Below are 26,908 nucleotides of genomic sequence, written 5' to 3' on the forward strand. Positions count from 1 at the left end.
CGCGCTGGGCGGCCCGGCCTGTAGCCCGGGGCCAAGGTGGGGGCCGAGGCCTGGCCTCAGCCCGGGACAGCAGCGGGGGCGGGTGAGTGTGCAGCGCCGAGCGCGGGGCACCGGCCTCCGCCCGGACTTTGCTGCCATGTCAGGAGCAGCCCCGTGCCCACCTGTGTCAGCGCTCGAGGGCCGGTGGTAGGCGCACGCTGTTCGCTGCTTCACTCTGGCGCTTGGCTCCCCGGGGTGGTTCTTCAGGGCTTGTGGTTGGTGCCGTCGTATGTCGAGTAGTCGTTTGTCTCCAGCTCGGCCCTGAGGTTCAAACATGTTAGCAAAGCTCATGCAGTTCCAGGGAGTGTAGCCCTAGGCAACGAGCAAGAGATGTCTGTGGAAGAGTAAGATGGTCTGCTGCCCTGAGCATGTTTGCCCTCAGCTTGTTTTTATAAAGTCTGTGAGGCTTTAGCACAGAAACAATCCTGTTATAACGTCATACTGTAACCCATTAACTCTGGCACTTTATGTTGTAAATAGCTGAAACTGTTTCTCTTACAGTTGCACCTAGAGACCCCAGTCAGGAAGTGGGGTCCTGTTGTGCTATGCACTGTTTAAACACACAATAAAAAGACAGTCTTGCCCCAAAGAGATTCTTGCATGTTTTGTATTTTCGAGACAGCTGTCTGGCAATGATTTGCATGTGGCTTTTAGTAGACTTAGGTACAAGAGGCCCAATCTCTATGAAGGGATGTTTCTTCTAAATCCAAAAGAGAACTATAGGCCCTTTTCAGGTCTCATACAATATATATTTTAACAATTTAGAAGATTTGAAGCATTTTTGAAAGTATTTTCCTATATGAACTGAATAAAAACTTAACTGCACTATTTGTCTTGGTTTTCTGAAAATGCAACAAGGTTTCTGGAAGTGAGTTAATGGGGACAGGAAATATAAACTTGTTGAAGTTCACACCCTGGAGGATTTAGGTGAAGTCCTTATCTCAATATTGATATTCTTGTACTAATCTTGTTACAGATGAGTTATTACATTTTAATGTCATGATGCTGCACTGAATTTCATTAAACCATGGGGGAAAATAGTCCTGATGGCAGCATTCACTGCTATGAAGTGGAGGAAGATGAACTGACCCAAGATGATAAAGTGATATGGTTTGTGGACAAAAATGGTCTGATTCCTTCATCATCTGGGACAATTTATGACAGGACAACTGTTCTAATTGAACAAGACCATGGGACATTAGAAGATGATGAGGATGAAGGACAATGTGGAGATCACTTGCCTTTTTTACCAGAGGGTCATGAAGAAGGATTTCATTTAATAGCAGATCATGAAGGAATGTCCCAGGGTTATGTGCAACATATTATTTCTCCAGATCAAATTCATTTGACTATAAATCCTGGTTCAACTCCTATGCCAAGAAATATCGAAGGAGCTACTCTCACTTTGCAATCTGAATGCCCAGAAACCAAGCGTAAAGAAGTAAGTGACCAACTATAATCGTAGAACTTTACCCATCTTGAGAGCTGTTCATCTGAGGATCTCAAAACACTTTGCAGATATTGTTGATTTTTTTTCCCCCCCAAGTGGTACTGAGAGTTTAGCTGCACACTAAAGGAAAACACATGACTAACTGTTTCGAAAATCTCAACCATTAAATTTAGCTTCACAGTAGCTCTGTGGTTGTGAAGGTAAGTACATAAGTTGCCCAGGATTGCACAGTGAGTCAGCAGCCAGGGTCAAGAACGTAACGTGTCAGTCCTGATTCACAGTCTCTCCTGCTCTCACTACGTAGACCGTATGCCTTATTATATAACTGCTACTGTCTGAAGAGAACCCCAGCGTGTTTTGTGAAAGTGCAGTAACCACTAAATATAGTTGTAATAAAAGGTGACTAGAAAATAAGGACCATAATAATAGTGCATGTGCTTTAGTGGGCTTTTTTTTCTAAATAGCTTGATTAGTCTTTCACAACTCTTAAAAATATTGCCAAAACTAAGCATTTAAAATGGATATAAGCTTTCTTAGCCTGGGGTGTACCAAGTTTGGCTTAGGAAAATTTCTGCATCCCAATTAAGTGTCAAATTCCAGCCCATTGTGATTTGGAATTTCTAAAATATTAAACCTTCATCACCCACACTGATTTGAAACAGAAGCTTGACATAACCTTAGTTATAGCATTATTACTGAGGTACTCTAATAAGTAGCAGCAGCAAGTAAAGTTTTAGGAAGTCACAATTGTACTTGATTAAAATGTGACATTTTGAGCCAGCTTACTCATGTGAAATGGTGGTTCTAGCAATAGAACACACGATTTTCATAGTGAATTTTTGTTGTGTTGAAAGCAAAGCGGGTTCGGACAGACTTGGTTTAAAAAAAAATTCTACAAAAATTATGAATTGTGTGTGGTGTCTTTAGTTGACTAGTGTTAATATAATCTGTCAGCATTTCAGACTTCGGGCTAGTCCTGTAGTCCTTGCTCATGGTAAATAAGGACTTACATGAGTATTTCCATTAAAGCAAGTGGAACTACTTGTGTAACACATACTCTCTGTGAATAAGGGTTGCAGAATTGGGCCTTTAGTTAGAATGGATTCTGGGTTTGAAAGCCAGAATAATTTAGTTTAGCAGGGGACCTTGATTGGCGTTCACTTGGCAAAGTGAAAGTGGTTCAGTAGCATCAGCAGTTGCTTTCAGGTAAGAGATGGAATTTCTGGACCAGGTCTCACCCAGCAAATCTATTAGCCTAGGACTCAAATAGGATATTTCCTCTTCCAATTTTCAGTAGTGTTACTGGCTGCTGCACCCTGCCTTCTTCACCACTGCTTTATTGCTAAAATTTATTTTCATGTCATGCTACAGTTTTCCTTTGTCCTTTTATAGGACACTCAACTTGCCACTTCCAGCGTCTGAGAATAGTGTTGTATGTTAGCTAATTTGGCGTGGATCCTTCTCCAAATGTGTAAAAAAAAAAAAAGATTGTCCTCTATTACTTTTTGAGGTGTTTAAAAGGCTTGGAAGATGTTTTGTCATGGTCTTTTCTGCTTTGTTATACACTGTAAATTCAGGCAATGACTACTTCACTCTTTGTAGAGGACTCAAGATGACTACAGAACTAGTGGCAGTGGTACAGTAAAAGTGAATCCTGGGGAAATGGGGTCTTATGTCTGCTTAATTTAAACACTTGACAACTGATTGGGAGGAAAGAACTTTAAAGACTAAACACCCTTGCACCTTCAATTAAGAGCTGAAAAAGCTATCTCACTAGTTTTCTGGCCCTTGCAAAACAGGGAAGATGACTTGATGTTGCTTATATTTGAGATAGAAGAAAATAGAAACCCTTTATGAACATTCACAAAGTAGTAAAAGGGCTTAGCCCCAATTTCTTTAGTTTGGCAGTCACCTTTAATTCTATTTTGTTACAGCATCTCATTCTACCTTTAGTGCTACTTTCCCCATGAGAATACCTAGTACTTTCATCATCTTCCATCTTAGTTTCATGAGCTTCCTATTCATTGGTACTAGTTCACCCTGAACTCAATTTAATCTTGTAATTTGTGCTCCCTGGGTTCTGAATTACTCAGCAGTCTGAACAATTTAGCTAGTTGGACAATGTTCCATCCCATATGCCACCAAGTTTTCATCGCCAATAGAGATAAACTTAACTTCCTCTTAGCCCCTACTCATATGTATGTGTAAAACCTAGGCTCCTTCTGCTTGCCCTCCAAGGTTCTGCTATCGTTTCTTTGCAAAGAGAATACCCAACATAGCTATAGGTTTCAGAGTAGCAACCATGTTAGTCTGTATCCGCAAAAAGAACAGGAGTACTTGTGGCACCTTAGAGACTAACAGATTTATTTCAGCATGAGCTTTCGTGACCTATAGCCATTGCCTTCTACAGAACTGATATTGCTTTGAGTTTGTGTTCTGCCATCTATGGTTGTGTCCTAGTGCCATGTTTCATTTGTGGTGATGGCATCAAGGCTTTTTCTGGTAAACTCCATCTTTTCCTGCTCTATACTCTGCATGACGGCTTCATTTTAGATGTTTGGTCCCCTCTGCACAGATCTCTTATCTACAGCAGGGGTCGGCAACCTTTCAGAAGTGGTGTGCCGAGTCTTCATTTATTCACTCTAATTTAAGGTTTCACGTGCCGGTAATACATTTTAACATTTTTAGAAGTTCTCAATTCTATAAGTCTATAATATATAACTAAATTATTGTTGAATGTAAAGTAAAGTTTGTAATATGTTTAAGAAGCTTCATTTAAAATTAAATTAAAATGCAGAGCCCCTGAACCAGTGGCCAGGACCCAGGCAGCATGAGTGTAGCTGAAAATCAGCTTGTGTGCTGCCTCGGGATGCGTGTCATAGGTTGCTTACCCCTGATCTACAGTAAACAAATGCCCTCTGTACTAAAAGATGTGTATTGCTTTGAGTATGATTCTCTCTACTTATATATGCAGCCACGAACCAAGCAATTGTTAATAGCTTCTGGTAGTGCCCACAATCTTACGTAGCTCACAAGTATGTAAAACACTTTCATATATTGCAGTAGTTAATGTAAAGATGATTCTCCTGCACATGGAGGTTTTTGATGCAGCACTTTGCACCCTAACTTCAGGACAAACTGCATTGCCAGAGATCCAATTTATTTTAGTGCTGATGTATATTGGTGGTAAGGAGTGGTACTAAAGCTGGTAGTCCTGTTAGGGAGGATAATGTATCTTTTTCAGGCTAATAAAATTCACTTTCCTACCCTGTGTCTGTTTTTAATCCACCAGTTTACTTTACATGCCAGATCTTTCTGATGCTTTGTCTCAGCCTATAACACTACAACTATAAGATCAACTTTTTTAATTGCCAAGCAGATGTGTAACCTTTCTGCAATGCTCAGCAAAGATACCTTGCATCAGCTGTCTTGCTGTTACTAAATCATGCTGTATGGTATCTTTTAACTAATACAAAATCGCTATTGCCTTCTCTGCACAATGATTCTCCTCTCCCATGGATGCTAGATTTTCCAGTTCTCTATCTTGTCATGGACAAGTATTTTAAAAATGCTAAAACTTCACAAATTTCTGTCCTCACTTTCCTGAAAGCTGGTGCATGACTGTTCTCCGCAGTGTGGACAGGAAGCTATAAGTGATGTGGCTGTACTGATTCAGCCAGTCTCCCCAATTTCATTGCACAGTTTGGTATCTTGTATTTAGAAATTATCCCAAAGCCTCTTCTCGTAGCAATAGTACTGGATGCTTTAGGAAAAGTAGCACTTTGGGAAACATAAGAAGGTTGCTGACTTGTTTCCTTCCCTAGTTATCTTCCTATATCCAGTGATTAAACTAATCTTCAGAGAAAAAGCAGCAAGTTCTTCCTACTGTATTGTGGCTTTGCTCTGTCTTTATACATGTTTCTAAACCTCTGCTAAAATACTGCATTTCCACTTGCCAGTCACCCACTCTGCATTGGGGCTCTGGAATCATTTTGCGACCGATGGGAGATCTTAACCATTGCATTCAAATTAAAGCTGTCAGTCTAATAATTACCATTGAAGAGAAATCCAGTCTAGCATAGCAAATTGATTTATTCCATGTGGAGAGAGAGTCCAATTCAATGACACATTCTGACTTCCATACTATGTGCCTCCAGTGCCCCCTCTCCCTGTTTGGTGCTGAAGCTTGGCGGAATTTCTATCAATTCTAGTCTGACATGAGTTAGGTGATCCAAGCAGCTGGTTGGGAATTCTGGATTACTTGCCTAGTGCCTTAAAGCTCCATGTTTATAATCTCATTTTGGTTCACAAAACAATCTGCGCGGGAAGAATTAAAAGCTGTTGTATTGGCATGAGCTTCTTTCCAGTTACATCTCTGCAAACCTTTCCTTGTTGAGCTGATATTCCCAGTTAGTGTGGTGTCTTTGGGCAGTATCATCACATTATATATGCAAAGAAAATGCCTCAATTTTACGATGTTGCTGCTATAAATTGTATTGATATGTAAAAAAAATACAGACTACATGGAACAAAGCAATGTATAATCCACAGTAACTTGAAAGAGATCCACTCACTATCAGTGTGTTGGAGCAGCATAGTGCCGTTATCCCTCTAGGGCCTGGTCTTGTGTTCCTTCTTGGGGGATGTCGGTGTGAGTCTGGAATTTGTACGGATTGCAGGGCTGCTCTTTGTAGACTTGTTAATGTGCGTTTGAAACTAGACTATTATCTTGGTCAATAGCTGAACTTTTTAGAATATTTTGAATTTAAGTTCAGACACTCTTTTTTTAAATTAAAATTGAGAGCATAGAGCAGTATTTCATTAGACTCGTAGTCCTGTGAAATGCTGAGCAACTGTACTTCACACTGTGCAGGTCTATGGAAGTTAAGGGGGTTCAGCACTTTGGTGGATCGGGTTAGAAAAGTATGTATCAGTCTGCCTCTTCCTCTAAACATGCCAGCACAGTTGAATGCCCATTGCTAAAGGCTAAGTTTATTAATTTGGAGTGCATATGGGGACTTAGACCTTCACTTTGATTTATTATCCCACTAGACACATGTTCCTATACTAGCTAAACTCTGTAAACTCTGTAGATCTGCCTGAGTTTCCCCCATAACACAATAGGAGGGCAAAGTAATTTGGTGCTTCATCTGTTAATTAAAAAAAATACATTGGTATCATTCTGGAGTCAGAAGCCAGCTTATTGTCTTTAATTAGAGCAAAAGCCTATCTAGTCACACTAGGCAACGAACCCTATCAGAGCGCATGCTGTGGATTAGATCCTAGAAGTGCTAGAAACTTGGTTCAGCTGAATTGTACATTTTGTAGGCTTAAACTCTGCGGCATTTTCTCATAGGTTAAGAGATACCAGTGCACCTTTGAGGGCTGTCCTCGCACCTACAGCACTGCTGGGAATCTGCGCACTCATCAGAAGACGCATCGTGGGGAATACACATTTGTCTGCAATCAACAAGGTTGTGGCAAGGCCTTCCTTACCTCCTATAGTCTCAAAATCCATGTCCGAGTGCACACTAAGGAAAAGCCGTTTGAGTGTGATGTGCAGGGCTGCGAAAAGGCATTCAATACACTGTACAGGTAAGAGCCCTTTCATGCAGCTCTGTTGTCTTGCATCGCAGATGATTACCGCTGTTTTTCATATCAAATTCAGTTCTTGTTTGATCACCCTGGCTGCAGTTTTTGGGAGTGGATCCTTCTCCCAGCTCCAGACCCAATCCTGCTATAGAATCTCAAATCAGCCAAAAGATCCTCTTCCATGAAAACCAAGAACTGGGAGAGCAGCATTTGTGACACTATATTGTTAATTATTTGCATTGCAGTAGTGGTAGTTGTGTGGTCCCCTTTGTGCTCAGCATTGTTCGAACACCTAGTGCTTTCAGACATTTTTGACCTGTGTACTGGACTCCTTTATAAACACTCTGTTGGACAAAGAGTCCTGTGGCACCTTATAGACTCTTTATAAACAGTGATATTGATAAATTTAATGAACAAACAGAACTTGTTAAGCCTTTGAACCTGTCTTGTGATCCTTGTTATATGGCTCAGTAGCCTTGCTGTGCTGCATGTGATAAGAGGGATTTCTTTGGAATGCTTTGCAGGTTGAAAGCACATCAGAGGCTTCACACAGGAAAAACGTTCAACTGTGAAAGCGAAGGCTGCAGTAAATACTTCACAACGCTCAGCGATTTGAGGAAGCACATTCGAACACACACAGGAGAAAAGCCATTTAGGTAAGTCGCTAGACGGCAGTTTCCCCTCTTCTGTGGGGAGAATGGCAGGTGAGTTTGGTAACTGACAGTCTGTGCAAATTAGTGAAGTCACTACAAAGAAGAGGCTCGTAAGAATCTAAAGACAAACTGCCTGAAATATTTTCACTTTTTAGTCCAGTGAGGGAGGCTAAATACATAAGCATATCTGTACTGCCCCTTTTTCAGTTGGCGAGAAGAGTACAGCGTTGCAGTTACTTGCACTAAATTACTTTGTTGCCAAATAGATCAGGCTGGCTAAGCTGCTATGAGGAGCAGCACATCTGCAAAATCTATTTTTGCCCTGCTGTGGTGGAAAGTGTAATCCATAAAAAATAGTGATTGCAATAAATTACTTTGTTCACTCTAGTATATTATGCTGTCACATTGTAATCTGTGCAGCATGTGTAGCCAGATACCTCCCAATAGCTGCTATTAACAGAGTTTAAATCTGGAGCTTCCTGCAGTTCAGTCAAGCACCCAATGGGAAGCATGACTTCGCATTATACCTGATATATCCAAGAAGTCTGCTGCTAACTTTTCTCTGTTTGGTGCTTCACTCAGGTGTGATCATGACGGCTGTGGAAAGGCTTTTGCTGCAAGCCACCACCTTAAAACACATGTTAGGACACATACTGGTAAGTCTGGAGGGGGATCTCTTCTCTAACTGAGCCTCTTTTGTTTGGGGGGAGGGATAGCTCAGTGGTTTGAGCATTGGCCTGCTAAACCTGGGGTCATGAGTTCAATCCTTGAGGGGGCCACTTAAGGATCTGGGGCAAAATCAGTACTTGGTCCTGCTAGTGAAGGCAGGGGACTGGACTCGATGACCTTGTGGGGTCCCTTCCAGTTCTCTGAGATAGGTATATCTCCATATATTACAAACTTTCATAAGTCTAATAATGCCTATACCTGTAGTCTACAGAGCAGCATAGCAAGGTCATTTAATGGCATGATCTGCCAGTCAGGTTTCAGTTATTTATTTGTTTTATTTATTCAGATGTAAGGAACAATAAAAAAGATGTCTAGGCACCCTGACATTTAATCTTTCAACATCATAATACATTCAGCAGCATTTAATAAAAACAAACATTCAGATGGGAACAAACTAACTCAACTCAGCCAGCCAGTGAATCCACTACAAAAGATATCTTTCCAGTTCCTGTTGTCTCCTAGAACAAATTCTCAGCCTTCTCCAGAAACCATAGCAAATAAACCAGTACTCTACCAAAAGTGGTGAGCAATTAATAATTCAGTTAATATTTTAATTAGCTGCCTTTCTTGTTTCCTGTCTCAGGGTAGTGAACAATAGAAAAATATCCATTCAGTTTAAATTTGGCAGCTATTGAATTTCACCAGCACACCTCACAAATGCAGCCATAATGAGTAAAATTTAAATATTCACCAACTCACTTGACAAATTTGGAAACTTCTATTTCTAAGGCTATTATGCTGCACCCAGGAAGTGACACTAAAGCTGTTTAATAGGCTACTCAGACATGTTCCCACAGTCCTACATTCACTGTTTACTCTTTTCAGCATAACATTTAGTGTGAGGTTTTTTATGTGGTAGAATTCACCTTGGACCATTCTAATGTGGGTATGTTATGGAAATTCTCTGAAAGCTTGTCTCTATGCAGCAACCTGTACAAGACATTCAAACTTGAGTATATCTTTATGGGAGGCGATGTCCCTCTTTCCTTATCAAGTTATGGGGGGCTGTGATTAATTGGGCCTACAACTTTACCCTAGTTTTTAACTCAACTGTAAAAAATGTGTGTAAGTTCATAATGTCATCACAATAACCTATAACAACAAATGTTGATGGGAAAAGGTAGGAAAGGGAGACAGACTGAGTTAGTCCAAACAAAAAGGCCTAATACAATTCAAGCACTGTGTTAAAATGATGCATGGTAAACAAGAAGAGTGTGGAAACTTCTTTTGGCTAGTAGGTCTAATTGGTGGACAGAATAACAAGGGGATGCTTTATTCCATGCATCACTCCCTTTTTGAGTCCTTAAAGAAAGAGACATGGGGATGAGAAATTGGCTACTGGAGCAAGTGTCACCGTAATAATGCCTGTGATCCATGTTAAAAGCGACAGAGCCCTGTGGCACCTTATAGACTAACAGATGTATTGGAGCACGAGCTTTCATGGGTGAATACCCACTTCATTGGATGCATGATACCCCTCTGATACTTGTGATCCATGTTGTCTGCCGGAGTCGTGGACCTTCTTCATCCTAAACCTTACCAGACTGGGCCTGAGAGAGGGGTACCCAGATGACTTCTCCAGCATCTCTGGCAAAGGCCAAACATCACCTGGGATGGGAGACTCCTCTGGCCATTCCTTGCCCCACCTTATTTCTTTTCTTTGCTATGTCTATCCTTTTGTCTTCTGTTTAATACAAGTCTGGCTTAGGCACCCAAGACTGTATATTTTGCAGCACTGCTGTGAGCCCGTGATCAGAAAACGGCAGCTAAATGCAATATGCTAAACAGCCTGATGCTGATACAAATTTTGCCAGGTCTTGGAGTTGCTGGTAAGATCGTGTGCCGTGCCTGTTTTTCAGCAATGAAATTGAAAGTGAAAGTCGTCATCAAAGACAAAAGCTGCATTTTCTGTCTTTGCTGTTCTTTTTGTTCCCCTTTTGTGTGTGTTTGTCTTGTTTTGTCTTCTAGGAAACAGAATTGGACTTTAACAGCAGCAGCAATAACAGCTCCAGCCCATTTCAACTAACTTCTTCTTTTTCCCAAAAGGACAGTTATAGTTATCATCATCTTTGATGCCATCTAAGAGACTGGCCGGGCGGGAGAGGTGTCTTTCCTTCTAGAAACTCTCCAGCTAGACGGAAAGGGAACAAGGGATGTTGTTAAAATGAAAGCCTGACTTTACGTTTCAGACGCTTAACTGTTTTCCATTATTTCCTGTATCTTTAATAAAATGTTACAAAGGATTGTTAATGTGTGGGACTGAGCAGGCAGGGGTCTCTTTTTACCAAACCTTGTTTAAAACTGTTCAGGGTTAGACAGTGAGTGGGTTGTGTTAACACCTTTGGCCTATATATTCCATCTAACATAATGCAACGGTGGTTGAAGTGAGATGTACAGAATAGTGGGAGAAGAGCTGAAGCAGTTAGAGCCCTTAAAATACTCTTGCCAGCTTACTGGTTTATTTTCCCATGTTTTAACTAGTGCCATATCTTGGAGGATGATTCTGACTTAAGCAAAATGGCTTTGGTGACTTATGTATTGCAAAGAGATGTCTAAAGTTTTGTACAAATCAGTGTGGTGTTTTGTGCTTGCTCTAGGAGAGAGACCCTTCTTCTGTCCCAGTAATGGCTGTGAGAAGACTTTTAGTACTCAGTATAGTCTCAAGAGTCACATGAAAGGTCATGAGAAAGGACACTTATATAATGCACTTCCCAATAACAATGTATCTGAGGTCAGTAGCTTTCTCTTTTTTTCTTTAGAGCGTTTCTGGTAGATTGAAACAAAATCATATTTTGGGGAGAAGTTCCTGAGGTAATAAAGTGTGTGCAACATTGTGCTAAGCGTATTTGGTGCACTGCTTCCACTGGAAATCTGTGGGATTTTGGAGCTTAACTTCTTCAGGCACCTCTGAAATTCCCAGCCTTAAACTTCAGAATAGATTGTGCCTTATCAAGGAACAAAATCAGGGTGGATTGATTTAAATCAGAGCTGTTTGTCACTGATTTTTAGTTATGATTAAAATCAGCAAGCAGGAAACCTTGATTTAAATAATATTTTTAATTGTGTTTTTGCATCTGTACTTTTTAGTTATTTTCCTAAATAAAGGTTAATTTTCATTGGTTGGTAAGCATTAAAACATGTTGATTTGCAGCTAAATACAGCCTTTACACTAAATTGAGACTGCTTTTTGCAAACTAGAATGTGGTGTATGTGTACACATTTGCTTATATAATTATATATAGCTTAACTTACATTTATTCAAATTCTTACATTTTTATTTTTTAATTTAGGAAATGGTGGCTTATGCATTTCTTATTTACTAGATTAATTTTTACTTGTGATTTGTGTCAAGCTTTAATTGGATAGAAATTCAATTAAAAATGAAAAAAAAGCAGCATTTTAATTTTTTTATTTAATAAAACTAACTTAAATGCACTTGAAACATAAACAAAATGTATAAAAAAGTTTACCAAATCTTTTTTGCATTTAAAATGAACTGATTTACTAACCAAAGGAAATATTATCTGTAGTTGGTGACAAGAAACAATCAGTTTAATTCACTATGTCCTTCAAGAGTTTAGAATGAGTAGACCTCATTGTCTCACCTAGTTTTTAGTCATAGATTGGAAGAGGAAAACAAGGTTTCCTGCTTTTTCAGCTCTTAATTGGTTTCTTAACTTTGAATGAACTAGTCATGGAACTGATAGTTGAATACACTGAGGTGAAGAAAACATTCTCTCTCTGTACCAGCAGAAGAGGCTACTGCTCTCAAAAGCTGGTTTAACACTTCAGCAAACTCTGTTTCCAGGTGCTTAGCCAGTGACTTTCACTAGTTTAGTGGCTTGGACTTTCTTTAAAACTTGGCCGGAAATATGTACTAAATATTATTTATTGAATTCAATTTAAATAATTTAAATAGATTATAATAAGTTTTGGCTTTGAGATAAGTTGTCAATTTCAGATTTAATTTTAAATAGATTTTTTTTAATATTTAATTTAATTTAAAAAATTAAAAATCGATCCTTTTTTTTAAAATCATTGATTTTATCTACCCTGAACAGAGTAGCCTGACAAGCTGTGTAGATGCCTGTACCTCTAAAGAAAGTGATCTAAAATACTGTGGAATGTCCAATATTGCTGATACTGATTTAAATACATAACTGCAGTTGTATTTCTCTTCAGGATACAGACCACTCACTTTGTCTGAGCGACTTAAACCTCATATCCACAGATTCGGAACTGCGGGAAAACTCTAATACAGTAAGTAACCATGCCTCTCCCAGAGGAACACAGGGTTTAAGTATTAAAAATAGGTTGGTTTTGTTTCACTTGCTCTGTCCTTTGGCATTATCTGCTCTCTGGGCATGGCCCCTCTCTAGTGAGGGGGCATTGCAACGACTTGCTCTAGGAACGATACCAGTGCAGTTCAGTGGATTTTTTTCGCAGAATGCATTACATCATGTGCTGACAAATGCATGCACTTCCTACATAGCCCTTCTGATTCCTTTCCTACTGTTGGATTTCGCCGTCTGTCATTATGAAATATTGCTGCAATCCGATTGGGTGAATTGGGCATGTACAGTGCATCTGATTCTGACTACCGAGGCAGATGCCGGTAATTGTAATACTACATATGATTTTAATTTTTTCTTCACAATATTGTTTCTGTTAAGCAGGGACACTTCCTTTAAAAGCATGTCCTTTTGGCACTTGCAGCTAGTTAAAAGAGCCTTATGTTGGAGTCAGAATTAGCACCATTTGCTTGTACTGCTGTAGTCTCTACCATTTGGCTTTTCCCTTCCCAGACATTTCTGTAACTTGCATTTTGCATCTATTGGTGGAAAGGCTATAACTGGCTGTGATGCAATCACTTAATTAAGTTGCCTCCAGGTGTTGCTGAAAGAGATTGCATCCTTTTGCAAGTTCATCTGGGAAGAGACTTGTAGGTACTTGTAGGAGTCTGTACAGGAAGTAATTCCACCTTGCTGGCATCTCAGGCACAGACTTTTGGTTGGTTGTTGTAAATGTCTCTGTAACCTGAAAACAGACCTGCTAATTCAGCAGAGTGAGAGAGAAGGATTTTTCTCCAGAACTAGCAGTGTTCCTTTAAGATCTAACCTTTATGTTAAAACTGTTCTCATCTAGTGGGAATGTGGTCATAACTAAATCTTGCATAGAGAAGAATTAGACATTATTGAGAGGCTGGTATCTTTTAGTGGCGCTAGCTCATGGAACCATTTAACAAATCCTATTCTAAGAACCAGTTCTGACATTACAGGTAACACTGGTGCACAGACTAGGAGGTAAACTAAGCAGAGCCATGTTGGCTTGTGCGTAAGAAAAAGTTTCCCAAATGATAGGGGTAAAACTGATATAAACAATTCTAATGTGTCAGATTCTACCCAAGTATCACAAACAATGGATTAAAATGAAATACAGCTACAGAAGAATGGTTGTGTCCTTGTAAGGGGTTTGTCAAGTTCAGGGTTATACTTAAGTTCTCTATAAAGGCTTGTTCATTTGATTGGTGAATTTGCATCATAGCTAGTGCTAGCTAACTTGCATCTTTCATGCTGTGTGCTAGTTGCATAAAGTACAAAGTACCCTGCCCTTTCTGAGGGTGGCCCATTAAAATAACTGAGCAAATGATTGCAACATACATATGCTAGATGACTGGCATTTATGCAAATAGTTTATTAAGATTGGGGAGCTGTTATCATCGAATACTTTTTTTTCTCTCCTTTTTCTCCTCCTCAGACACATGGACGAGATCTTAGCACAATCTCACCAGCAAGCATTTTTGAATCCATGTTCCAGAGCCCAGATCATACAGCAAATCAGGAAGATTCTCAACAGACAGGTACACATTGTATCTGTGCTCTTTGAGACACCTTCCTGCCTATCCGTGCAGACAGCTAATTCCATTTATGCATCTCAGACTGAGAATTATTGCCTAGTGGATAATATAAAGCCTTAGTAGAAACCGGACAGGTGTCTCTTTGAAAAGGCTGGTGGGGAGTATCCCCAGTTTAATTTATTTTGATTTTTAAAGTAAATAGTATTCATAGTCTGTGGAGTGTTGGGACAGTGTCACTAGAACTGAGATCATATGTGCAGCAGCGTATGTTGTCCTATGGCACTGAAAATGGTGCTGCAGAGCTTATGTTCCTTAAACTCCTCTGTACTAGGTTTTCTCTTGGAGCAGGTATTTATGGCTGAATGAATGAAACCATCTGTGGAAGGGGATTTATAATAGAAATACTTTCAGCTTCTGAGAGCTAATGACTCTAACAAGAGTACAGGGTTATTGGCTTTCTAAATTTAGATATAGAAAGGTCCCTGGCTTGGCTCCCTAAAATGTCCCTATTTAATTGGCTTGTGTTAATGAGTTTTGTACAGGGCTTTGACTGTGAAAAGCATTGCTATTGGCATTCTATTAGCTAGAGGGGAAGTCAGCCTTAGTTTCCCAGGGTTCAGTGAATAGCAGTTTTTCTGGACCATGTGAGACTTGGTGTATTCATATTTCTTCTTTACTTTGTTTCCTTTGGCAGCTGCCTTGATTGAAAGTTTTAACGGTGATGCAGACTCAGTAACTACTGTTCAGCCTTCTGTAGGAGATTCAGCATCTTTATCTCTCCCACTTGTACTGCAGCTTGGCATCTCCGAGCCTTCTCACCCGGCACTACAAACCTGCACACGCCCTCCAGCTGCCGCTTCCATAGGAACCAGTTCACAGCAAGCTGCGTTTGGAAATCCTGCGACTATTTTACAGACCCCAGAAGTGCCTGTTCCTCACAGCACACAGTTTGCAGCCAGTCACCAAGACTTTGTACCTCACACTCCAATACCACCACAGCCCATGGTACAAGGACTTTCAGTGGTTGCTGGAGCCTCTGCTCCAGCAACATCGAGTGCCACTGAGCCTCTGCCGGGCGTGGTTCAGTCTGTGTCTGTGGGTGCGAACTCTGTTCTGACAAGTAATCCAACTATAACAATTACTCCATCTCAGAGCACTGCTATTCTGCAGTCCAGCATAGTTATGGGAGAACAGAACTTACAATGGATTTTAAATGGTGCCAATGGATCTCCCCAAAATCAAGAACAAATGGTTAGTATTTACCATAACATTGCTGAACGACTGTTCAAAACATTCACGTTTCTCACATAGTGTAGGGGCTGTTTTTTAATAGAAAAATGTCTAACTTTAGTATATTGGAGAGGTACAGGATTCAATCCCATCCCATCCCAGGTGTGTCTGTTTCAGTTTTGGGTAGTGGTGATGTGAATGGCTCGGTACAGATCACAGATTGACAATTCCTGCCCTGAAGAACTTAAAAGGCGGTTACAAAGGAGAATATGTCTGGAAAACCCAGAGATGAGGAAGGGTTTAGTGGTTGTTTTCTTCTTATTGTCTGACAAACTCCTTTGTATAGGCCTCACAGAGGACGTGGACTTGCTTCACCTGTGGCATTGCAGTGTGAGGCCTGAGAGTAACTTCTATTTAATTTTTATATCCATCTTTGTGACAAAACAGAAGTACAAAAACTCTATAGTGTTTTCAGCATTGAGGCATTTCATAGTCTGTACATTTCTGTAGCTCAATCCTATTGCCTCATAAATCGGAGGAGCCTTGTATATAAGGATAATGAAAAATCTTCTGCAAAACAAGGATGTGTCTGATAAGTGAATCTGGGTTTGTGACCTCAAGAATAGTTTGTGGTGTTCTTTTAAATAATGAGCCAGTGTGGTCTCTAAAGCTTCCTCTGTTGCGAATGCCAACAAAGAAAGAGCCATTGATATGAACATTCTGGAAAAGATGGATTATTGGTTAAGTATTAATTAATTTTGTTGGAAGTGTGTGCTGGCAAATCCACCGTACCTCAGTTCAGCATCTCAGGACTACCTATGTCATTGTCCCAGTTTTGTGATACCCAGAACATGGAAGTCCCCATATCAAACCAAACTACTTAATTTGTAATCCAGTTTTCCAGTCATTTCTCTGGGATGCATGTTGCTCTTGCTCACAGCTGTTTGGAGTTTGCTGTTGCTTAGTGGAGATCTGATTTTTAACTGCATCAAATGTGTTTTTATTTATTTAAAGCCACAAGTTCCAAAAGTGGAGAAAGTCTTTTTTACCACCACAGTACCAATGGCTGGCAACACAGGTATGTGCATTTGAAGTGCAACTTCTTACCCTTTTATAGTCCCGGTGACATTCCCTTGGTAATAGGTGACATCTCCCTGAATAGTACTTGTTGGGGTGTTTTAATTCCTAGTTAAAAAATCCAAGAAAACTTTCAGCTTTTTACACTCTTAAAGGGTACTGGTTTAAGCCTAGTCCACTTTAGACTCATGTTTGACCTTATTGGGGGTTCTTGCATTATAACATTTTTTTCCTTCTTAAAGATAATAGCAAATATACTGGGGAGAAATTTGGAAATATATTGTCTTGATTAGTTATCTCTTGTATTAAAAATCATATGGTATTCTAATGTTATGTGTCTATGAGATGAAAAAGTCAAAGTAACTCCTTTAAGTTAGATAATTAATGTATTCGCTGAGATTTGAGAGCGCTTCCAACCTTAAATCCTTACATGAGGGGAGAGGGAGTGGCTGATAATTTACATTGTTTAATCCATCCAGCATCAACTGTTTGTTGGCTGACCACCTCTCTGAGCTGCATCTAATAAAGTATACAGTCACATATATTTTGTTTTTATCTAGCATCTTTCATACAGCGTATCAGATGCTTCACAAAGTCAGTCGTAGGCTAAAGAGTCTTGAAGATGAGATTTAAAAAGTGGAAAGGAGACTGTGTTAAATGAGCAGAGGAGCACAAGTGAAAGTACCCTCCTTGCAGTCACTAGTCAGGAAAGCAGAGCAAAGAGAATGAACAGGAAGATAGCTGACTTTGAGAAAGGGAGGCTGGTCTGAGGCCCTTGGGATTGTCTCTGCTTTAAAGGGACAGAGGCATTTAAACAGAAAAGGGTTTTAATTTTTAAACACCACTCTGCTTAAACCCCTTAAAGCTGGTTTAAAACACGAAGTTGGCACTCGGGTAGCTGGTGCTGAGTGCTGTATAAAAATCTAGATATTGACATTGGGACTCCTAAAACTAGTGTCACAGAACAGGTAACCTTTCCACTGAACGGGTTCTCCTGGCTATTGGCTGGGAAACACCGACGTTCTTGTGAAATGCCACACAGGAACTGAGCAAGATAAGAAACGCTCGCTGTGGAATGGCCCCACTTCGTCCTGTGACTATGGGTCAAGTCCTGTATTTGAAGAAGAGGAGTTAATGACTGAAACCTAGGCAGACTGAATGTTGCTCCTCTACTTAGTAGTAACTAGCTGCAAAGAGCTTGGTGTGTTCATGTGATCAGTGCTGGTCTAATGCATCTTGACACAGTTCTGACTATCTGTTACCTGCATTGCCTCTTACGGGGCTGAGCAGATTTATAGTTCCGTGCTTTAGCTCATAGGTTAATGGCGAGCTGAGCTTCCACAGGTCTCCTAGCTTTTAGTTGGGATCATTCGAAATGCTGTTTCCCTTTTTCTTGATCTCATAGTTGTTCTTGTTTATGGCATGCATGTCACTTGAGACAGACAAAAATGAAAGTCTCTTGCTATGAGGAGCTTACATCTGAATTAAACCTGAAAGATTACTTGTGTCTCACTACACTGAGATTATGCAGTTCTCTCACTTCTGAGCCTATTTGTGTCTCTTTCACCTTCAGGAAACTCTGTTCAGCAGATTGGTCTCAGCGTTCCTGTTATCATTATAAAGCAAGAGGAGGCCTGCCAGTGTCAGTGTGCCTGCAGAGACTCTGCCAAGGAGAAAGCAACTAGTAAGAAGGGATGTTCCTCGCCTGACCCGAAAACTTTGGAGCAGCCAACTCTTCAGCTGCAGCCTCAGACTTTTCCTTCCTCCTCCTCCTCCTCTTCTTCCTGTGAGCCCACCAGTCAGATAGCTAACCCTTCAGACTCACAGACTGAAACATTAAGTGCCATAGATGTATCCGACTTCCTGTCCCTCCAAAGCCCTGAAACGCCATCCAATCTGATTCCAATTGAAGCACTACTACAGGGGGAGGAAGAAATTGGTTTGAATAGCAGTTTCTCCAAGTAAAGATGCTCCAGATTCTTCTCCCTTGCACCTGGAGGCTAAAATCCTCCTCCTTAGAAGCAGACACTGAAGGCTCAAGAGTTTTTTCTTGTTTTGAAGTTTTGTGGCCTACTTCTGCTTCTTGGATGTCATTTTAGTCACGTCCCAGGAACATCCGTCTTTGGGAGCTGAATCTTTAAAGAAAAAAAAAGGATGGGGAAAAAAAAGCTAAGTTATATATGAACTGTTTTGGCTGCACTGTCTGTCACTTTTGCTTGTTGTCATATGTGAACATGGAAGTTAAAGTTACTCGTCTGCATAAAGATTATAAAAAGAAAGGGGGTTTTAGTTTCAGTCAATCTCCTGTTGCACATCACTTTTATGTTTGGGGTTCTTGGTACTGGCAGCGAGTGAGTCTTTTGTTACAACTTCTTGGGGTGTAATCTCCTCCTGTCTCCCTCTGTGTCTGATACTGACCATGCACTATAGTAGAGGCCCAGAGAGTGACGTTTCTCTAGCAGAAGATAGTATTATTGTAGTGGGAGTTGTCTGATCTGGAGCTTTTCTGGAATGATACTTCAAGATGCTTTTGTTATTCATGGAGTACTTGTCCGATCACCCCGGTAGTGGGAGGAGTTGGCTGTTTGTATTATGCTAACACTAACAGCAAAGCCAGCTGAAGCCATTGGGGAGTTCCTAAAGAAGAGCATGAGGTACTTGTGCTCCTGCTGTGTTCGGTCATTTGATTTAAATCAGGGCAGAGAGTACATTTCAGGCCCGTTGCTTCCTCATTTAGAAATGTGGTCCGAGCCTCTGCCTGTGTAGAAGCTGCTCTGTTTGCTGCCTCTTGCAGAATGCAGTGGGTTTCACATGTGGTGATATTGGTACCTGTTTGTTGTTTTGACCAATCTGATCAACATCTGACTTTCTGTAGAAACATGAGTCAGGTTTTAAAAATCCACATCTAATTCATCAGGAGTACAACAGCTTTGGAGGTAAATCTCTTCTTTTGTTGACAATGATTCCTTGTCAGCATATAGTAAACTAGAATTCAGTGAGCATGTACTGTAACAGTCCAGAAATGCTTCCTGTTTTCTGTTAAACTCTCTAATCCCTGCCTGAATTGGCCTCCAACCTGCTGTAGTGTCAGCTCTCTGTGCGTGGGGCTATTTCTTGACTAAAATGCATTACACAACTTAGTTTTTCATATCAAGCTGAAACGCTATATTCTAACTGACTCAGGGTAAAAAAAAAAACAACACAAACTCCCCTTCCACCAAAAAGCCTGTAATGTTGCAATAAATGCAGTTTCATTTTAAATGGTTTATTTATGCTGCATTATTTTAAAAGATGTAATTTTATAGTATTTTATCCATCTGTCTGGCTTTGGCTGTGAGTCTTTTTGTGTTGGAGGAAAGAATATGAAATAGTCTTTATTCAGTTTACGGTGTTAGGTATAGTGATATGACCATAAGCCAAATAATACGAGTAACTGTGTTCATTAGATTTAAGGATACAAACTCCTGGAAGGTGGAGGCCCTTCCCTTCTCTCCCTTCGGTTTTCTTCTTGTTTACCCACATCTTATCAAAGCTGTGCTCAGCATCTGTTCTTGGGGAGGATCCTGATAGAGCAGCCAAACTTTCCTTCTTAATGTACTACATTGGAGTGTCGGCTTCTAAAACCCTCCGGAGAGCTGTGCGGCTTTACCAACATCTGCCATCTTCTTAGGCTGGGACAATGACTTCATCTATTGTTCTGTCCAATTGCAAACTCACTGCCTAGGTGCAGACAGAATTGATGTAAGGGCGCAGGCTTGCAGGCAGTCTGGAGATCTCCCCCGTTATGCAGTGTGGGAAGATGGAGGATGGGGTGAGGATGAAGGCGTAGGGGCAGTGAAATGGGTGACTTGTGACTGTGAAGAGCAGTGACAGTACTAGCGAGTACACTCTGTGTCCTGGCTAGCCTAATGACACGGGCTTATGGGACAGCAATAGGACTGGAAACTGCTTTTCCTTTCCAGCAAGTGCTGGCTCCTAGTGCAGTTGTGTGGGACGTACCGTGGGACCGGGCTGTGTATGGGTTCCTCCTACTGTTGCTGTAGCACTCAGATTTGCATCTGTAAAATACGAACTGGCAAAGCACTGCAGTGTTTTCTTCTCTCTGTGACATCACCCCACCCTGCTGGGCAGTACTGCAAAGGGATTGACCTGGGCTGGCATCTCACAGCCTTCGCTCGAGACACAGGCAGGCCGGCAGCAGTGAGGGGGGCTGTTGAACACACATGAAATAGGCTTGAATCTGTTTAGCTGAGAATCTTTGCAAGAACTTTTGACAACTGTCCAGTTTCAAATCCTGCTTTGAAGTTGCATGGAAGTGGGAGGTGTGGGGTCAGGGCAGCAATCTGGCAGCAGTGGAGCACTTGCACCTTTGTCTCTGGCTCTGCTTAGGTATTTGGCTTTTTAAAAAGGATTTGAGAGAGAGTGAGTGTGTCAGTGAGAGAGAGAGAAAGTAAAAGTGTAAAATCCCAGGTCCTGCTGGGGTCATGAGAGTTTTGCCATTGAGTGCAGAAGGACCAGGATTTGGCCCTAAATCTGAAGCCTTGGGCACCTGACGGACCTGGTAGCCCTTCCTTCAGGGACACTGAGTGTGCAGTAACTCGCTTGTGTGAATATGTGCATCCGACCTGGTGTGGTTCGGGAATGGTCTATAATATTCTCAGTTTAGGTGAGTCTGAGAGAGGCTCCTAAGGACAGCAGAATAGTTGGGTTTCATCAGTACCTTGCCTGTCCCAGCACAAAGACACCTGTCCCTTAGGCAGTTGCTTTGTTGATGTTTGCTTTTTTTACTTCTGCTCTATTTGTTTGAATGTTAAATTATGCTGCATGTGTCTAAGCACTCCCAGCGCCCTGCTGTGCCCCGTACTGCCTGAGACGCTGCCCAGTCAAAAGCCCAGCTGAGGGGATCACCTGCAGACTGGTGGAGGAGCCTGCGAGTGCCTGGCAGGAAAGTGCAGTCTTTGCAGTTACAGCTGACCCATCAGAGCCCCTGACCCCAGCTGGAGGCTTTTCCCTGGCTCAATAAATTCACAGCAGTATGACAAAAGGAAGGGAAAGTTTCTACCTTTTGAGACCTGCAAATGCCAGGTCTGACATCAGACTCCCAGAATGTGCTGTCAAGCCCCTGAGATTGTTGTGAATGCCCTGTACAATCTATACAATTTGTGAATTTTCCATATCAGTCTTCACAGCAGAACTGCACTGCTCCATATAGCTCTGTGTTTAAGCATTTGCTGTTTGATGGCTAATGGAGATTTACTTGGTTCTTATGGCTTCTAGATGGACACACAACTTAAGTACAGAACTGATCTAAATACCAACTTTGGTAGTTCTGAAAGCCAAGTAAGTAACCCCAGTGATCTGACAGAACATGCAGCAGGTAGGAGAACTCACTCTGCATGCTTGTAGGTGGTAGAGGCTCCTAGGGACAGAAAGTCAGCATTTGTTCAGGGCTGGTACTGAATTACATAGAACAGTGTAGAAATTGGGGACTTCTGTAATGCTGACTGTGTCCAGAAAGACTAGTTTTCAGAACCTCGTACCAGTATCTAAAATGCACTTTATGTTATTTTATCTTTAACCCAATTGCTGCAATTTCTTTTGTATATACTTTCAGAAAGTTTATTTTTGCTCTGATTAAAAGTTAACAGGGGTGTGCGAAGATGAGCACTTATCCTGGTGCAATACTTATCGCTAAAGATCATTGTCCCATGTGTTTGGTCTATGTCTGTCTAACTGAAATTGTGTAGTAACTAGCTCTATGACCTATCACCCTACCGTGTCTATACACACACAAACTTGTGCATCCTTAGCAAATGTCCAATCTATGCAAAACTTCCACTGAGTGCACAGTGCTTTAGCAGGCCTGTCCTCTCAAGCTTTCTGATAAGCTGCTTGTCACTTCTGTTAGAAGTAATAGGTTGTTTTTATTTGTTGTGTTCATCTGTATGTCCCCCCTCAATCTTATTTCAGAATGAACATGAACAGATGTGACAAACTGTTCCAAGACAGGCATTTTGCACCTTTTAGAGTTTGTCTTCATAATCATTTTCGATGTCATGTTATCTGCCTTACTTTGCTGAGAATAACTCTCCAGCAGAATCATCAAATGTTGTTTTTGCAACTGCAGCAACATTGTTAACCTGTTTACAATACTCTTCCTGTACCAGTTAGAAGTAAGCATTGGCAAATGAACTCATGGCTGGCCTAAGGGTCTGGAACTGCTTGCGGGCGGGGGCCACTGTTAGTTCATTAAGGTGTAATTGGCCTCGGAGCTCATAGGAGATGGAAAAACTAGTCTCTTATGGACAATATTATGCAAGTGGCAACTGAAATGAGAGGCAGCACAGCCCATTGTATAGGGCAGTGGACTGGGAGCCAGGTAATCTAGTCCTGACTCTGCCACTGACTGACTGTGTGACTATGGGCAAGTCACTTAACCTCTCTATGCCTCAGTTCCCTCATCCATAAAATGAGGAGAGTGATGCTCGTTCATCTTTGTAAATGCTCTGAGGTGTATGAATGAAAAGAGCGAAGTGCGGAGTATTTACCAATATGAGCTAGCTGGGCAGAGCAGTTAATAGAGTCAATTGGACTTTGAGTCAAAAATAACCATCCCTTGAACACACCACATTTCTGATTGCATTGTTTTTAATTGTCTTTTTCCTCAATATATTTTGGAAACAATGTCGAGTTTTTATAAATGTTACTGTAGTCGATACCCATGGACAGGGCTGAACTTTTAACTTTTTTGCATCTTGTCTTGATATAAATCATATGTCCTAGAAGTTGGGTTCCGTGTCTGCACTGAGAAATGCAAACTACATAGTCTAAATGTGCGTGTTCTTGGAACTAGTTTAGAAATCCCATGCCATGCTTTTGATGGTGTGCAAGCTGGCCAAAATTTGGTTTATTATGCAGTGTACACTTTCTCAACTAAATGCAGTTTCTACTTTTTCTTACAATAAATTTTTTCATATGATCTTTTTCAGCAAAATCCAGGGTGTGTTTGCAGTATTGTAGCTACAGTAGCTGGCATTCAGAGGTTTCCTTGCTCTGTAGCTTTGTGTCCTTCCACCTGCTTATAAAGTGAAGCTATTCACTTGACCCTTATTTTGAAGAGAAAATAATAGCTGACATTTTGCTTTATTTACACAGACTAGCATCAGTTAGGAGGGCAGGTAGCTGCTGGCTAGCTGGTGAGCATTTGCTTCAGCTTTGATCGCTGCTTAATCTTCAGATCAGCAAATCTAGGAAGAGTTTAGGATGTTTATTCACTGCTTGTGTTTTACACATACTGGGAGCCGGACAATGGTCTTGGAGATGATTTTAAAAAACAAACACATCAATTTCTCAAGTGTGTGTGTATGGTATTAAAGGAATGTATTTAACTATGAAACGTGGGAACAAATGTACTTGCATTGAGCAACATGAAGATGTTAGTTACAGGTACAGTACTTCCAAAGGAAGAGCATCTCCAAAAACGAGGAAACATGAATTTGTATTTTTGAAGAATGTAAAATGTGAAATAAGGGTGTTTGCTAACTGCTCATTTTGTATAACGTGAACATTGTCCTTGGACACCTCTGCTAGGACGTGGGGAATTAACGTTCTTCGGAATTGAAAGCAATATTACTACTAATGGAACCCTAATTAAATGCTTATTTAAACATTGTGGTACTGGAGTCACTCTCCACGGGATTGGTCAGTCTCTTTGGAGTGTGGGTCTGAGCCCTCTGCTCTCCCTTCCGTCAGAACAGGGCACTGAGACTTTGAGAGAGAGAGAGAATCGTTTCCCTGTGCAATTGGATTTCTCCGCAGCCCCCCCTGCCCCCATACTAAAGCTTTTGGATCCACGACCTTCATGTCCATAACGGTACTTTCCGGCATGTGGAATGGTTTTGAGGCATGCGAAGGAGTAAGACCGGCTGTTGTAAATACTTGTGCTGTATACCACTTCCCCCCCAAATAATCATAAGGGCCAGTGTTCGTCCAAAGACCCCAGAGTACCTCACAGACACTTCATTCACCCCTGAAATGCAGCAGTTGTTCAGCAGTGCACACTCCCACCTTCCAGGAATTGAGGAATGAATATCTTCATGCATTTGAAACTGTAGAAGGAATGAGGAAGGTAAAATAGAATTGTTCGGTAGGGCACTCATTTTAGTATGACTGGTTAAAGGTGCTTACCTAAGTGGCAATAAAAGAAGAACAAGAGGCAAGTGATAAGGAGAATGGATTGGCCTGTACACAACCAGCCATGGCGCACAGAATTTTAAACAAATTGAGCGTGGAAAATGAAATTGCCTTTCTTAGAATTTCAGGTACATAAGAGGATCTAGACCGGGGGTGTGCAAACTTTTTGGTCTGAGGGCCACATCTGGGAATAGAAATAGTGTGGTAGGCCATGAATGCTCACAACATTGGTGGTGGGAGGGGGTGAGGGCTCGGGTGGGGCCAGAAATGAGGAGTTCAGGGTATGGGAGGGGACTCTGGGTTGTGGTGGGAGAGTGAGGGCTCTGGCTGGGGATGCAGGCTCTGGGGTGGGGCTGGGGATGAGGAGTTTGGGGTAGAGGGTGCTCTGGGCTGGGACAGAGGGGGATCAGGGCTGGGGCAGGGGGTTGGTGTGCAGGAGGGTGTTCTGGGCTGGGATCAAGGGGTTTGGAGCATGGGAGGGGGATCAGGGCTGGGTCATGGGGAAAGGCTTAGGTGCAGGCTCTGGGCAGCACATACCTCAAGCAACTCCCAGAAGCAGTGGCATATCCCTTCTCTGGCTCCTACATGGAGGTGCAGCCAGGTGGCTCTGCAGGCTGCCCCATCTGCAGGCACTGCCCCTGCAGCTCCCATTGGAGTGCATAGGAGCAGGACCACATGGCTGCATCGAGCAGCCCCCAACCCTGCTCCCTGACTGGAGCGCTGGAGCTTGAGGGCCAACTTAAACCGGCTGGTGAGTCAGATCCAGGTCACAGGCCCTAGTTTGCCCACCCCTGCTCTAGACTATGGGCTATTAGTAAGGATTGAGGAAGAAAGAGTAGGAAAGGCTTCTTTGCCCAGCCTTGGCATTATCTATCTTATGTACTTATTCTGTATGTCCATTTCTGTAGCAGCTGAGCTCCCACCACCCTGGGGAGGTGCTTGTGATTTGACAGGTAGAGAGGCTGGGACTTACTGAAGGCTACCCAGGAAGTCTGTGGTGGTTCATGGACTTCAACCCAGGTCTCCCCAGTCATAGGCTAACCACTGTACCATGCTGCTGCCTAGCCTGCCACCCCTTTGTAACTGTCAGCTAGCAGTGACTGCAGGCAGTGACCCAGGGATAAGGTCCTAAGGGCATTGGATGTTAATTAAAAGCCCCAAATAGGTGAGAGCCTGGCTCACTCATAGTGAGTGGCCTCTCAAATGATCCAGAAGCTGCTGGAAGAGGGCACCTATTTACTTCAGAGGCAGGGGAATCAGAAATGGCTGCGGGCCTCTGAACAAGTTCCTGGTGAGCCAATTTAAGGCCCCCAGGGGTTCCTAAGGCCCCTAATAATTTAGGGCTGAAGTGTTTGGGCAAGTCTCCCACGCAGCAGGGCTGACCACATTCTGCCCTCTGATACTGTCAGTGGTCTAGGATTTGTGCTGTGGGAGCAGGACGGAACTCTGCTCCAGGATTGAGACCCCATTGTGCTTGACACACAAAATGAAGAGAGAATCAGGCTCTTCAGGACAGGGACCAAGTCCAGGATGACGAGAATATCACTGGATACAACAAACAGCTGGGGGAGGACGAGGCCTGGGAGATGATCACACTTTAGGTACAAAGCAGAGGTAGAGCACACCAGCTGCTACACTCAAGGTTTGTCTCACTCGAGCCAGAGCCCCAGCCCTGCCTTTCCAGGAGCATAACTCTCTTGAGGGGCAGTATGAAGCTCCAAGTGGGTCAATTCTTCCAGGACTATTTTAGGGACCTTCTTTCACCCAGTCTCAGACTGAAGTAAATCAAAGCATATTGGTCTTGGCAGCAGCTCCCTCAAACTCCTGAACTGAAATGGCTAGTGTCAAAGCAGGGTAGCTGGGAAGCAGGAACCAGAAGCTGCTGGGCTTCTGCATCTCCTCCATCCCCCAAAGAAGCCTGACTTATGGAGCAGAAAACAGCAGTTGTTTGAGCTGCTGTCAAAGGCATCACTCCTCCATGGTAATATTCCTCCCCCATTCAAAATACAGATAGGACCATACCTAGGAATGAGGGGGAAGGAATTTACAAGCTGGAGTCATCCTCTGCTGAAGGTTATGAAGGACACA

At 42.0% G+C, this 26,908-nt stretch overlaps 1 protein-coding gene across 1 annotated transcript in view; it reads left to right on the forward strand.

Annotated features, from left to right (window-relative positions):
* MTF1 (metal regulatory transcription factor 1) overlaps positions 1 to 24,294 on the forward strand; it is a 24,563-nt gene extending 269 nt beyond the window's left edge. The window contains exons 2-11 of the mRNA XM_032796262.2: positions 1,016 to 1,480; positions 6,846 to 7,084; positions 7,606 to 7,737; positions 8,317 to 8,390; positions 11,061 to 11,194; positions 12,646 to 12,723; positions 14,221 to 14,323; positions 15,015 to 15,571; positions 16,565 to 16,628; positions 18,201 to 24,294. Of these exons, the coding sequence (XP_032652153.1) occupies positions 1,067 to 1,480; positions 6,846 to 7,084; positions 7,606 to 7,737; positions 8,317 to 8,390; positions 11,061 to 11,194; positions 12,646 to 12,723; positions 14,221 to 14,323; positions 15,015 to 15,571; positions 16,565 to 16,628; positions 18,201 to 18,592 (2,187 nt within the window). The 5' untranslated portion in view covers positions 1,016 to 1,066 and the 3' untranslated portion in view covers positions 18,593 to 24,294. The remainder of the gene's footprint in view (positions 1 to 1,015; positions 1,481 to 6,845; positions 7,085 to 7,605; positions 7,738 to 8,316; positions 8,391 to 11,060; positions 11,195 to 12,645; positions 12,724 to 14,220; positions 14,324 to 15,014; positions 15,572 to 16,564; positions 16,629 to 18,200) is intronic.
* Positions 24,295 to 26,908: the final 2,614 nt, after the last annotated feature.

Source organism: Chelonoidis abingdonii, chromosome 25 (genome assembly GCF_003597395.2).
Source record: "Chelonoidis abingdonii isolate Lonesome George chromosome 25, CheloAbing_2.0, whole genome shotgun sequence".
Classification (NCBI taxonomy): domain Eukaryota; kingdom Metazoa; phylum Chordata; order Testudines; family Testudinidae; genus Chelonoidis; species Chelonoidis abingdonii.